We start from the raw sequence: 13,206 nt of genomic DNA, 5'->3' as shown, positions 1-13,206 counted from the left end.
CATCAGAGTGGTCCTAGGACATGGGCACCTCCAGTTACGCATGGAGTTAATTTACCCTATACAGTATTTGTGCTTATGCAGATGACCAAATTAGTTGTGTTATAATCTGAACAGAGATACTTCCTAACTTATTTCTCAAAAAGGTCATCTATTTTTGCAGAAGTTTTTGCATGCTTGAAAATTAAACTTCAGTGGCTTTGCTTCACTCAAGCTATATTTAAAATTTTAAAGATAGCATTTCGTACAGTGGGAAAAATATTAAATGTAGATTTCCTCTTTTCCTTCTTCTTACCTTTGGAATATGCTTATGGGAAACTAGGCAAAACAAAAAATTGGTACCCGTGAACATTGCTGATACCGATGATGAATCCTGTAAATTATTTAATTATGGGAACCTGGAGCAAAACATTGTAGTGGTGCAGTGCATAAAGGTCTATGTTTAAGGTAGGAAGGAATGTGGGCAGTTACCTGCAAGCAAGGAAAAATACTGCAAGGCTGAAAAGTATTTCTTTATTACGTATGATTTTTTTGTTGGAGGGGAAATTTAATTTTAGAAAGTGGTTTCAGCCTTCTTCATCTGTGGGCTGCATTAGCCTTAATAAATCAGACTATAAATTAGTACCGAATGACTTTTCCATCATTAAACTTGTTTGAGCTTGCCTCACGGCAAACTGTGTTAGCAGCATACATGGCTTGATTTGGTTTAATGAGTGCGATGTATAAAATCATAAATGGTCAAGAAATGCACCCTGTAATCTGTATGCGCTGTGAGGAATTTGTTCCCCCTCCTCCAGGTCAAGCCAGCTGCTGCAGAAGCTGACATCCTCTAGCAAATCCTGAATGAATGAAAACAACGTGATCGCCCTAATAATGACCACAGTTGCACACATCAACAGCTTTATTTTACCGAAATACAGGCACCATTTTCTAGCAGGCAAAGCTAATAAGACACCTTACTTCTCCAGCCTTGCAAATGAAAAAAGGTTACCACCCCCCAAAACTGCCCCCCTAGGGCTGTTTTTACACAATTTGGAATATAGTTTCATGCCACGGGGCAGTATTTTGTCTTTGTTTCCCTGGTTGTTCTCAGCATTTTAGTACATGATGTATGGATACTAAACCCGATGTGTGGAGTTTATACGGTGTATGGTAGTGTATAGAAAATTGATTGCTGAACCAGAGGACTGCTGCAGTAATAATGGAGGATTGGAAAAAAAACCCAAATGTCCTGTTTTCAAACATGGAAAAAACCTGTGGGTTGTTGAACAATGTGTACTCCAGTTATTTGTAGTTGTTATCAGTATGTGAGTCTTGGGGAAGAGACTTGATCAAGTTTTTTTGTCAATTTTTCAAAACGATTTCCCACTGCTGTAAAATGTGAGCTCAGGCTCTAGGTATAATCCTGTTGTTTTTCTCTCCAGTGCAGGAGATCTGCTCTGCAGTCTGACTTGGATTGTTTCACAAATATGCCTCGTGCTGGAGACTGCTTATGATTCTGGTGGATAGATGTTTTTCTCTTCTTAAGACACCTGCCTCTTCCCCACCTCCTTTCAGCCTTTTCCAGTATAGAATCCTTGAATTGGCTATAGTACTAAGCCATTTTGTTGTGGCTATATTAGTGATTTGCCAGAGGCTCTTTTTATAAAAAGAGATTGCTGTGAAAACACTCCAGCTTTGAGCCCCTACAGGTCAGAGCAACTACCATTGCAGGCATTGACATCACTACTAGATGAATGAAAGCAACATGCTCTGTTTCTTCTCCCATCATCATCTTTTCTCTCCCTTCTTTCTAGGATGCCATGAATGGTTTTGTTTTGCAGCAAAGCCCTGTGTGTTTAGATCTGAAACTTTGAGGATTTGATGATATTTTCTTTTAGCAGAGTTAGGCATTTGTAGCTGTTAGAAAACCATCAGTGCCAATATTTTGTATTTGGTTAATACTGATACAGAATGGATGAGAGATCATCAATGCTATATACTAACTTCAAGGTGCTAAAAAAGGAAAAAAGAAGGGGGGAGGGAAAAACTTCTGATATTCTAGGATAAACCTGCAATGTATGAGTCTACTCCTTTTCTTTTAAACATGTTTATTCCTTACTAGTAGATATGATTTTTATAGCCTGTGTTCATGTTTTGGAGAGTTTGTCTGGTTAAATGTAATGACACATGGTTTTCTTAGAGGGAATATGTCTAATACATCTCTGATGGTATAAATGTAATGTCAACAGAACGTGAAACTGTGTGTTTTATGACCAAGGACCTTTCAATAATAAAAAAACCCCCCTCTGACAGGTCAAACAAAACATATCTCTTGCTTGCAAACACTGATGTGTTACAGGAAAAAAGCAGGTTGTTTTCTTTCTTGCCTTAACTGGATAAAATCAGTAGTTTCTGTTATTATGTAAAGTAGCTTGTATAAATACGAGAATGGGTTTCCTTTTTTTTTTCCACGTGGTATGTAATGATTTGTATACAGGGAGGGTATAAGTGACTTCTGTACAATTCAAGCTCAATATTGCTTTTGTCCAAATCTTTGATTTGTCTGGTGTTAACTCTAGTGGTACTGTAGTACTATGCTTCATATTTTTCTAACTTTCACTTACAAGGTTTGTAGTACAAACTTCTTTCCATGTCAAATTTTGGAGGCATAGGTTAGTTTTAAGGACATATGAAAAATATTGTAATTGATTCGGCTCTTCAGGGTTCCCAACATGTTTTTCTTCCCTAAATAACTCCCGAATCCTTTTCAACATTAAGAGGAAAAAAAGATGCCAAACAACTGTATAACCCAGTGCTGAGTACTGAGTATGTGTATCTGTTATGCTAGTAGATAAAAGGCTTGTGGAGTGAGGAGTGGATATTGCTGATCTCCAGACTTGTGAGGGATATCAGTATTTAAAGAAAACAAAATTCAGACTTCAAAAGGCAGAACTATTTTAATATCCTGGATCCAAGCCATCCAATATTTTGACTTCATAAGCATTTATACCAGAGATCAAGAAGATCTTTTCTTTATTTCTAACAAATGTAGGTAAGGAAGTAATTTCTGTGATGCTTCCTATTTCCTGATGTCTGAATAATAGCAGTATTCCCATAACTGTATGGCCAAAACAGTTTTGCTCCAGCTTTGTCCCTCTCTTCCCAAAATAGCTTTCATTGGAATATAATATAGTGAAATAAGACACTGGCTAAGTTTGAACCAGTTGTCTTGAACTGAAAAGCTTTTTAGTTACGTGTTTTAACATCACTTTAAATGAGAATAGTATATTAGATGTCCTTAATAAATACATTTCATAAGACAAATTAATGGAGCTTCTTTCAGGTGTTCACATAACTGCAGGAAAGAAAAATAGAAAGGTATTTTTCTCCATTGAACTTGAATGATATTGTGGCAAGGCATTAGATATTAAGAAAGCACCCCCCTGCCCCACTGGAAATAAAAACTAAACTTACCTATTTTAAATCCCTACCTGACCTTTAATTCTTACTCTTTGGATGTAAGCAAGTATTAGTGTGGTACATATGGCCAAACTGAAGTTCTGCCATCATCCGTGCATAGTGAAACAGTGGCTAATAATGTAATTTGGTTTCTGAAATTCATGATTCCTTTCTCATGAATGGGAATGGGGGTGAATGGAGGTTCTTAAAATGTATCTTAAAATGCAGGGAGAATAGATTAAGGGATTGTGTTTCAGAGTCATACAAAAAAGTCAGTTTGCCAAGTATAGACTAACACATAATGAGTTGTAGAACTTTGCTCTATTGCTAAAATTCGTAGTGGAAGGCTAGTTATTTTTAAAGTGGGGTTTATGCTACTACTGTAGGTATCATCTAAAAAAATGAAGGTAACTGAAGTAATTCTGAAATTTCAGTTCAACCTGGACTCTAAAACAATAGTTGTAACAATACAAAACCTATTGGAAATAAAGTATATGCTCCTCAGTATTTCAGTTTAAGATAGGACTTCTATCTGTTGAGTAATTGTCTTCATCTGAAGAAGGTAACAGTTGTTTTTTTTTCCCCACAGTGAAAAATGAAAGTTCCTGTTTAAATTGGCTGGCAATACCTTCAGTAGAGAAAAGTGTTGCCAACACTTGACACAGTAGTTAGTTCTCCATGGATTTAGCATATGTTCAGGAAAAGTTGTTAACGTAGTAGGGTTTAAACATTGACTAGCAGTTTTTAAAAAGTATTTTTTACTGATGAAAAAGAGGACCCTGTAGTAAAGATAAATAACTGGAAGATTTTGCTTAAGACTTGAGGTAGTTATGTTAATGATCATCATCTTGCTTTAATGTTAATAATTAAATGCATGGAGTTCTTTCTCTTCCAATACTGCCTCCCATGTAAACCCATAATGTCTAAACAATGGCTTAAGGCTTTTTCAGACAACTATAATGTTTACATCTCTTCCTTAGAAGCCCTACATACACAGCAAGTTGTCAGCGTGAGGTTATCGCCTTTTCCTTTGTGTCACTGTTTTTAAGGTGTGGGCAACTGCAAAATGAAGAGAACTGGAGATTAGAGTGAAGGAAAATGGGTGTTTGTACTTATGCAAAATGTAAGAATTAGATTACTGTGTATTTACTACTTCCCCCAAATTAGATTGTTCTTCAGTTATGCTTTAATTTTTCCCCTTCTGATTTGGCTCTGAACTTCACCACCACTAATTTCTATTATCACTATTTTTGAGTCAGAAATTAAATCCTAAAGCTTGAAAATAGCGGATCATTACTGAAAGGGATCACAATTTGAGACTTCTGCAGTATGGATACCACACAGATTATCATGATACAGTGTGTAATACCAATCCTTTTGAATGGTGAGTCAGTCTTTCCAACTCTTTTATTTTTGAAAGCTACAATCTCATCCCTGGAAACAGCTACAGTTGAAACCAAAATACATGCTCTCTCAGGAACCTTGTCCTGCTCTCCCAGCAGTGTGAATATGGACTTGGGACCAGAGCTGTTCCCTTACATTGTCCCCTTGGTCTGTCTGGTGATGACTTTGTTCAGACTATGTCTTCTGTTAGTAAGACAGAAGAGGGTACGTAGCTACTAGAAGTCTGTCTTGGGGGAGGAAACTCACGCAGGCCATGCTGGGCAGTGCTCTCAGCCAACTCTATCTGGTTTTGTAATACTGCCTGGTCTTGTTCATTTCTCTTTTGCATCTTTCTTGCTTCTTTGCTATCTGCACCACTTCTTATTAGCTGCTGCCACTGTATCCTACCAAACTATTGACTGTCACCCTGTTAAATACAGATTAACTTTCTCCAGTGGGGTAGGAGGGAACTTCAGAAGGTGTGGGTCCCTACATTCAAGCAATAACTGCTTTCTGCACAGTTTGTAGATAGGGATTAACCTAACAATTTGGTGTTGGGTCAGTGGAAGATGGACAGTCTTCATTTTTTAGTAGTAGATCTCTTAACTAGTTTTCCATATTAGGTGTTGCTGCTTTGGAAGCAATATACTTCCCAGCAGGTCGTAAATGTTGTGAGCTTGGGTTTTGAAGTCTTAATGCAAGATACTGTATTGGTTAGACCTTCTTAATTTAGTGTTGCACGTGCCTTAACAATGGTGACATGGATGTTAGTGTTTATAAGGATTTAACTTTCACTGCTGCTAGTGTTAAATTGAGGAGTAGCTGTGTATGTTATTCTCTGAATCAAATACAGATGAGTGATTAACAGCTGTTTCTTATCTGCCACATGTTTCGCACAACCTGAAACTAGCTGAACTCAAACTACGCATTGTGGTGACTGAGAACAGTACGGTAGCAGTTCCATCATGGTTTTAGAATAATCTGAAATCCACTGTAGAATATTTTCTTCTCACTCTGCCTTGAGATAAATTATTATTCCGGTTATACTAAGTGCCCCATTCCTTGAACGGTGCAAGTCACCCACTGGAACAAACTTCATCCTCCTTTCCTTCACTCTTGCCACCAGGCATTAAGCAAGGAGATTAGTTATAGACACACTTCTGAATTTCAGGAATTAGCACTGGCCTGACTGGTCACTGCAAGATCACTGACGTTCATGCCTGTGAACTTGAAATTCATTTCTGTAGCTATATGAATAATAGCACTGTTTTAGTGAGTACAAAACTGTCTTTTGGAAATGTTTTCTGTAGCAGTAACCACCTGGGTGTGAATTGATTGAATGGAACAATACTGATTTTGCCATTTATCATGTGCTTTTTAATCTGGTGTTTGAGTGTACGGTGTCAGTTCTAGAGTTCTGATAGAAATACTTTGTGAAGGTTAGCTAGCTGGTTTACCTGTATATCTACTGTTTTCTAACCATGAAGCATTTTAATACAGGTGCTTAGGCTGCAGTACTAAAAAAAAAATCAAAACTAATAATTCATTGACATCTGCTGGCATTTGGAAACCAAGCTGATTTGGAAATAATGTGTTCTTGCCAGAAAACAAAATCTGGTTATTCAGTACTCTATCACTAGCTAATTCTAGCCATCCTAGTCTGCAGGAATGAGCCCATAAATACAAAGCCCACTTTTTCAAAGTACGACATACAGTCAGCCATTGGCTGTTTGGGAGCAGATTACTTAAGTGCAGATATAAATGCCTGGGTTTGTGAATAAATAGCTTCTAGGGATAACAGTACGGTTGCTTTCGTTAAATAAGCTGTACCCATGCTGAATCAGAAGAAATGTTGCTGGATAAAGCTTGAAAACTTTGCACTGTGTTCCCCCAACTCAGGCCATTGAGACACACAGTGTGGAGGAGCCACTGAGTGGCTCTACAAGACCTGTGGGTTTCTGTAGGTATTTAACATGGTCTCACTACTCACTCTTCTGTACGTCACAGCAGAGCTTGTTAGTTCAGTAGGACTAGAAGATGCCAGTGATTATTGCAGGTATCGTTGTGGTGTGGTCTTTGCTCTGGAAGGATTTGGTGAGTGCAGTTCTCATACCCAGAGTCAGGTTAAATTCAGTGCCACATGTCAGACTCCTGGCACTGGAGCCCTGGAAGGTACATTGCAAAACCCAGTGGCTTTGCAGTGTTGACTCTATGCAGTTAAGTGTTAACGCTTCCATATCCTGTATGTCATGTTGCTCAAAATCTCTGTTATATATGATATCTTAACTTTGTTTTTCGAAGTAATGGAGAGTTGACCTGTGTACTAAAAATTAAACCCAGATTTATGCTGAGTGTCCCGGAACAGACTTTGAACAGTGTGACTCTAAAAATATCAACTAACTGCTGAAGAATGCGGAATACGACTTAGGTTTACACAGTAGTTGGGAAGCTGCCAGGTTAAAGGAAAAGCTGTCTTCACAGAAATAAATTTCTATTCAAGGTCTTAAAATTTTCATTCTTAACTGATAGCTGTGTTTGCTTAATTGTGTCTGTTGATAGTGGAATACTCTTACACATCCTTTCTCTCATACTCTTGATTTCACTGATATTTCACCTTCAGTGGCTCCTTTCTACCTGATACCCTGCCGTGAATTATCATCTTTGTAGTATTTTCTCCCCCCCCTCAAAGAAATCGTAAAATACATTGGAAATACTTGATGTTTTTTCAAGGGGAACAAGAAAAAGTCCTAATCTGGAAGAGAAAAATTTCTCATGGGCAAAAACGTAATTTACTCATGCATGTTTTTAAAGTAATGTGTATTTAAGAAATGTCCATACAAGGAAACGATTGGAGTCATATACTTAACTTAGGACTTTGTCCATACTGAAGATCCAAATAACCTCTGGGCATTACTGTAGAAATGGAGAGACTCATGTTTTCAAACCAAGTTGTGTACAGAAGCGTGCAGTCCATGTATTGTTTAAAACGCTAATTTTGTGAAACTGTTGTATACTTCTATCTTAATTTCTTCCAGAGAAGGAACTAGCTTATTAAGATGATTGGAATCTCATGATTTTATTTAGTGGGGTGTGTAACCTTTAATATGAAGTTAGAGGATGTAGGGCGATCTTTTGATTGCGAAAATTAGAGTAGAAGCTCAGTTTGGTTGCATTGAAGATAGGAATTACCAAGTCTGACAACACAAAATGTGGGAGAAGCAGAAGAGATGAGTGTGCTTGCACTGTATATGCAATAAATATTTGATGTTTTCTACAGTGAGGCCTTTCTTAATCATGCAAATTTACATGCATGTACAGCAAAAGAAAAATTCGTAGAGGTATGTTCTAAATCTGGAGTAAAGTTTCAGATTTCAGAAGGAAATAGCATGACAATTTGGGTAAACAGAGTTGCTCTGACTAGAATATAGGGAGAATCTGCTTTAATGAAAAATGTTAACGCTATTGGAATCTTTCAAACATCAGAAAAACTCATGGATGTGAACTGATTGCATGGGCACTTACCTCAAAAAGGCTGCTAGGAATTTACAGAGAGCCTGCATGAAACAGCAGGAAGAACTAAGAAAAGAATGTTGTTATGAACCCAAAAGTGAATCTTAGCTTAGAATTGTTAAAACCCAAACAGATGTGGACTTAGCGTGCTTTAAGTCAGACAGTAGAAAAATAAGGAAAAAGTAGTTGCAGTCGTTTGGTACCAAGAAAAGAGAGATTGAGGATGATCTGAGACTTATTTCCTGGAATGTATGGTTTCAAAATCAGCTACAAGGAATAGTAGCAAAAATCTCGGGGGAGGTGTCACAGATACTTATTCAGTGATTTGTGCTCACCAGGATAAAGTTTAAGTAATCAACTTGCAGTAATGACGGTGTTGTTTGTTTTGTGTTTTTTTTTAACCCAGGAAGATAAAAACTGAACAAACAAACAAAAAAAAACTTTAAGGGAGAGGGTAGTTTGGAATTAGGAACTACCAGGACTATGATAAATACAGATTGCATATTTGAAAGTCAGTTTAGTGATCTCCATTGCAGGATTCTAGAAAAGCCTTCTCAGAAGTTCAGGTGTACCTTCAAATTTCCAAGGCAATCTTCTGAACAGGTGACAGCATTTGAGAATAGACATCAGAGTATAGCAAATGAAGTGCTGATGTTCTTAAGATGTGAAGCATGTTTAGTCCAGTTCTAAAATACTGTTGATCTAACTTCAGCTATAGGTGAAACTTCAGAAGCTATGGTAAGCAATGGTAGAAAGCAGAGAAAAATGTTCAAGTGCAAAATTAGTTTTCTAAATAATATTATGCTAACCTGTTGGCTTTGATAAGAGAACTGATTTTCTAGATGGGAAGTAGATCTTATCTGCTTAAGCAAGTTTTAAAACTAGGGTAATGAAACCATTGATGAATTTTGAGAGGTTTAATTAGTATGCAGAAAGATGGTGCAAGAAGAGTTGAAGGACCTTGGGAATTGAAATAATTGTGAAAAGTGAGATTTAAAAATGGAGATTTAAGTATGTGAGGTTGTACTTGATCAGAATATCTTTGAGGGGGAGCATGTAATGTGAAAATGCTGGAGGATGGAGTGGGGCAATGGTGGGATCTCTAAATTGCCAGCATCAAGTGACTGAAAAGTACTGGGGGCAAGTCAGGTCTTACACAAATGAACGACCTCCTGAGGCATCTTGTGGGATACTGTATGTGGTTTTGGTGCTCCACAATTTGAGAAAGGTGAAATCAAACTGGAGCATATTCAGGGAAGGACTGTTGGGTTAGGAGTTTAACCAAGTGATGATAAAAAAAAATCTACTCTGAATAAAAATACAGTTGCATTCTCTGAATCCAAGTGAGTGGGAAGGGCATGGAGAGGTGGGAAGGGAGAACTGTGCTAGGGCATGAATGGTACATGGGTTTGTCAGTGTAACTGTTCATGTGAAATACTATAAGAAGGCCTAAGACCGTCAAGAGAAAAATGTTCTTGGATCATTTTTCCAGTAGGAATTGTGGGGGCAAAATACCTGGGTGCCGTAAGGCTGAGTTTGTAATCTGTTTTTAGTGGTTATGTGTGTTTTGTCAGTGATAGTTGAGAACTGGCTCCTGATTTAGGAAGTTGTTTTAAGACCTTTGTTTCTGTGACTTAACTGAAATGAAAAGGTAATTTATTTAATCAGCAAAATTGGGCAGCCTGATTTAAGCAATCAGTTTTAATCTGCTTTTATGTTTGTATTTTTCAGGTTTTTTTTTTTAATAGTATAATCAACTCTAGCTAGGAGAATTCTTTCTATCTCTAATCACTGGTGATCATTATGGTGGCATTGTGTAGCCTACCATGTATTGATTACAGTTCTTTGTGTATTTTGATTGTGAAAATCGTGAATCATGCCTTCGGGCTTTTTTTATTCACAATTATGTCCAGCTGCATTTTGATGGAAAGTGGAATTACTTAAAGGTGTACAAACCCCTCGCTTCTCTATATAATTGTTAAATTGTAAATATTATCAGTGTATTAAAAAAATCCCTTCAGAGTCATCAAGTTTATTCAACAAAGGTGGTATTGTCTTTAGCTCCTGAATTAACTGCGTATGTTTATAATTTCTTTCAAGATTTTAGTTATTATTATACTAGAAGAAAAGCCCACCTTGGTCCTCTTTTTGCTTTCCAGTTAATTTCTCAGTATTGGATAAATTTATCATTCAACAGATCTAAATTAATGAACTGAAATGAAGAAAATTCTCTGTACCTGCAGAAGTGCATAACAGTTAATGGTTGGTTGTGTGCTTCAGTGTGCTCTTTTTCCTAAGTATGTAGGTCCTGAGCTCCAATTAATATTGCTTTAACTTTCTGAAGTAGGAACATTTTTAGATACTTTATTAAATTACATTAAGTTTAGGTATTTGCATAGTGTTTAAGTTTGAATTAACAATCTTAGAAATAAAAAATATCTTCTAAAAATGTGTAATACAGAAGAATCTGAAAAGTTTGGATGAGTGTCCTGTTCAGTGTGCAGATGTGTAGCTTGCATCTGTGGAACAAAGCAGGCTTTTGTGATATTAAATGCTTTGTCTCTTGCATGCAGGTTCTATACACGCCAGTAATATGGTAATCTTGTTAGAAGAATAACTGAGCTCAGGAGGGCTGGGACTTTCTTCCTTATAGTTTACTTTTGTTACTGAGATTAGAGCATTCTTGCTATGCTTGATCTCTCAGGATGATGTTGATTTTAAACAGGGGAATTTTGCTGTGAGCAAATATGACTTCTGAAAGATACACAGAGTCACATTCTACTTGACCTGTAGATGGGTGGAATAGGGACAAGAGGCAGAGACGGTGTTCCAACATGCATGCATAGGCAACCAGTGTTTTGAGAGTCATCTCTAGGTCAAATGAAATTTGTATTCATCCATCCATCTGTCTTCCTCTGGGTATCTATACTCTAGCTCTGAGCACTCTAACTGCCTGTGCGGTTAGGTGAGTAGAGCTGTATGACCCTGAAGAGTCATGAGTAAAACCTCCTTGGTGGAAGGAAATGCCTTGATCTTCCTGTTGGATTCAGTGACTCATCAGACCCATTCTCCTTCTAGGTGGTTTAGTTGTAGCAATAAAAAATAACTCTGTTTGGGTCCTTGTCTACAATTTTCCTTTGAAAGAGCAAGCTGGTTTTGTTCGTTTTGTTTTCCCAGTATAGGCCTCCTCTTGTATTGATACACTTGCTGTTTCATCCAGTTCAGTTTGAATTCTAGTAAGCTTCATTAGGTACAAAACCAAATTTGCCCTGACTACCAAACTGTAAAATAAATGACCTTTTTGGAAATGGTTTCCTCTCTCTTTTTTTTTTTCTTCCTACCTTGAAGAATCCTAGATGTAGAAAGCACATCTCTGAAAAGGCCTTAGATCTCATGGACTGCTTTCTGCCTGCTGAGTTTAGTTGTTGAAGCCTTGGTTACATTATGGTGCTGTTCTGTGCCTTTTTTTTGGTCAGTTCAGTGTTACGGATAATGAGAAGAAATTAGAGGGGATTATGTCAGTCTCTTACTTGAGAATGTCACCCCCCTTCATTTTTAGCCATCCTCTGTCTTGGTTTTTAAAAACAGAAACTTGGGAATAATTTCTGAAGTTGATACAACTGAAAACCAGTGTGGAGCACATAATGAAGGCAGATGTTTTACAGAGCCAACCTGCAGTATTTATATATATGTTTCTATATGTATTGAAGGTAAATTAAAATGACTGTCTCTTATTATATGCTTTTAGAAATATCCTTTTGGCAGCAAAACACCGTGTACTGTATTTTAAATGTTTAAAAAAGCTAGTATTTTGGTTTGCTTTAAGCTATTAAAGACATTAAGCTGTTTAATTTGAAATTATAGGAGTGTAATAATTTTTTTCTGTTCAATTACATATTAGTGTGTTCTGCTTTTAAAGTACGTATTTAAAATTCTATTTTTTTGTTATCTTCTATGAACAGTGCATGGCAAACAGTATGCTCTTTGTTGTTCTGCACCACTCTGAACTGTTAATGCAGTCAGCCAGCCAGTTGCAGATTGGGTCAGAACCAAGACTGTCAGTCACTGGCAACTGGGAAATGTCTTTTGAGCCAACAGATCTATCCTGTGGAGTAAAACTTATAGGGACCCCAAATCCCTTGTTAATCTTTTTGTTGAGAGATTTTGGCTCCAGTTACAAGAGAAAAGCCTTCTTGAAAACGAAGATTGAAATATTTTTTTTTTGAGTGGCCTCTAAGTCCCCATTGTTATTTTTTTCTTCGTAAAGTCACAAAGAGACTTTAAAGAATTTGTAAAGAGACAAATTCTTCAAATAGACATGTACCAGTTTGTCCATCTACCTACATAATCAGAACAGGAAAGACCAACCAAATGTGCATTCAGGAATCACTACAGTATCACTATATCCTCTCTTTAAAAACAAACAAAAAACCCCAACCATCCAAACCCCAAAAAACCAACCTAAAACAAAGACACCCCTCCACCCCCCCTCCCCTCCTTGACCAGGCTCTTCAGAGGCTGTTTCTCCTCCTGTATCTGGAAGTCTGCTTTTGTAGTACTCAATCACTGTCTGAAGCAAGCAGGAACAGAACTATCCATTTTCAGGCCTGTGGAAGGTGTAACAGAAGAGGGGACTTTTGGCTAGGCATATGTGGGGCAGTCAGCAGCAGCCGCTGTGGTAGTAACCATGGCCTAAGTGCTGGGCTGACATTCTTAGTAGTTGCATTCCTTGAATATTCAGCTTCACATTTCTAGTTTACGATTTCCCATGCTCTGTTCCCATGTACTTCCTTATTTAAGAGGCATTCACTCAGGCACTTCTGAATCATTCGTTTTGTAGATTGTTGTAAATTTGTTGTCAGCTCTAGCAGGAAT

At 37.4% G+C, this 13,206-nt stretch overlaps 1 protein-coding gene across 1 annotated transcript in view; it reads left to right on the top strand.

The window, feature by feature from the left end:
- The first annotated feature begins 840 nt into the window (after positions 1 to 840).
- The window catches only part of GLCCI1 (glucocorticoid induced transcript 1), a 49,284-nt gene continuing 36,918 nt past the window's right edge, over positions 841 to 13,206 (top strand). Inside the window, exon 1 of the mRNA XM_010138432.1 lies at positions 841 to 934. Coding sequence (XP_010136734.1) covers positions 841 to 934 — 94 coding nt within the window. The remainder of the gene's footprint in view (positions 935 to 13,206) is intronic.

Source organism: Buceros rhinoceros, unplaced genomic scaffold (genome assembly GCF_000710305.1).
Source record: "Buceros rhinoceros silvestris isolate BGI_N320 unplaced genomic scaffold, ASM71030v1 scaffold13236, whole genome shotgun sequence".
Classification (NCBI taxonomy): Eukaryota; Metazoa; Chordata; class Aves; order Bucerotiformes; family Bucerotidae; genus Buceros; species Buceros rhinoceros.
The sequence above is the reverse complement of the archived record's forward strand: the minus strand, read 5'-3'. Positions and strand labels throughout refer to the sequence as shown.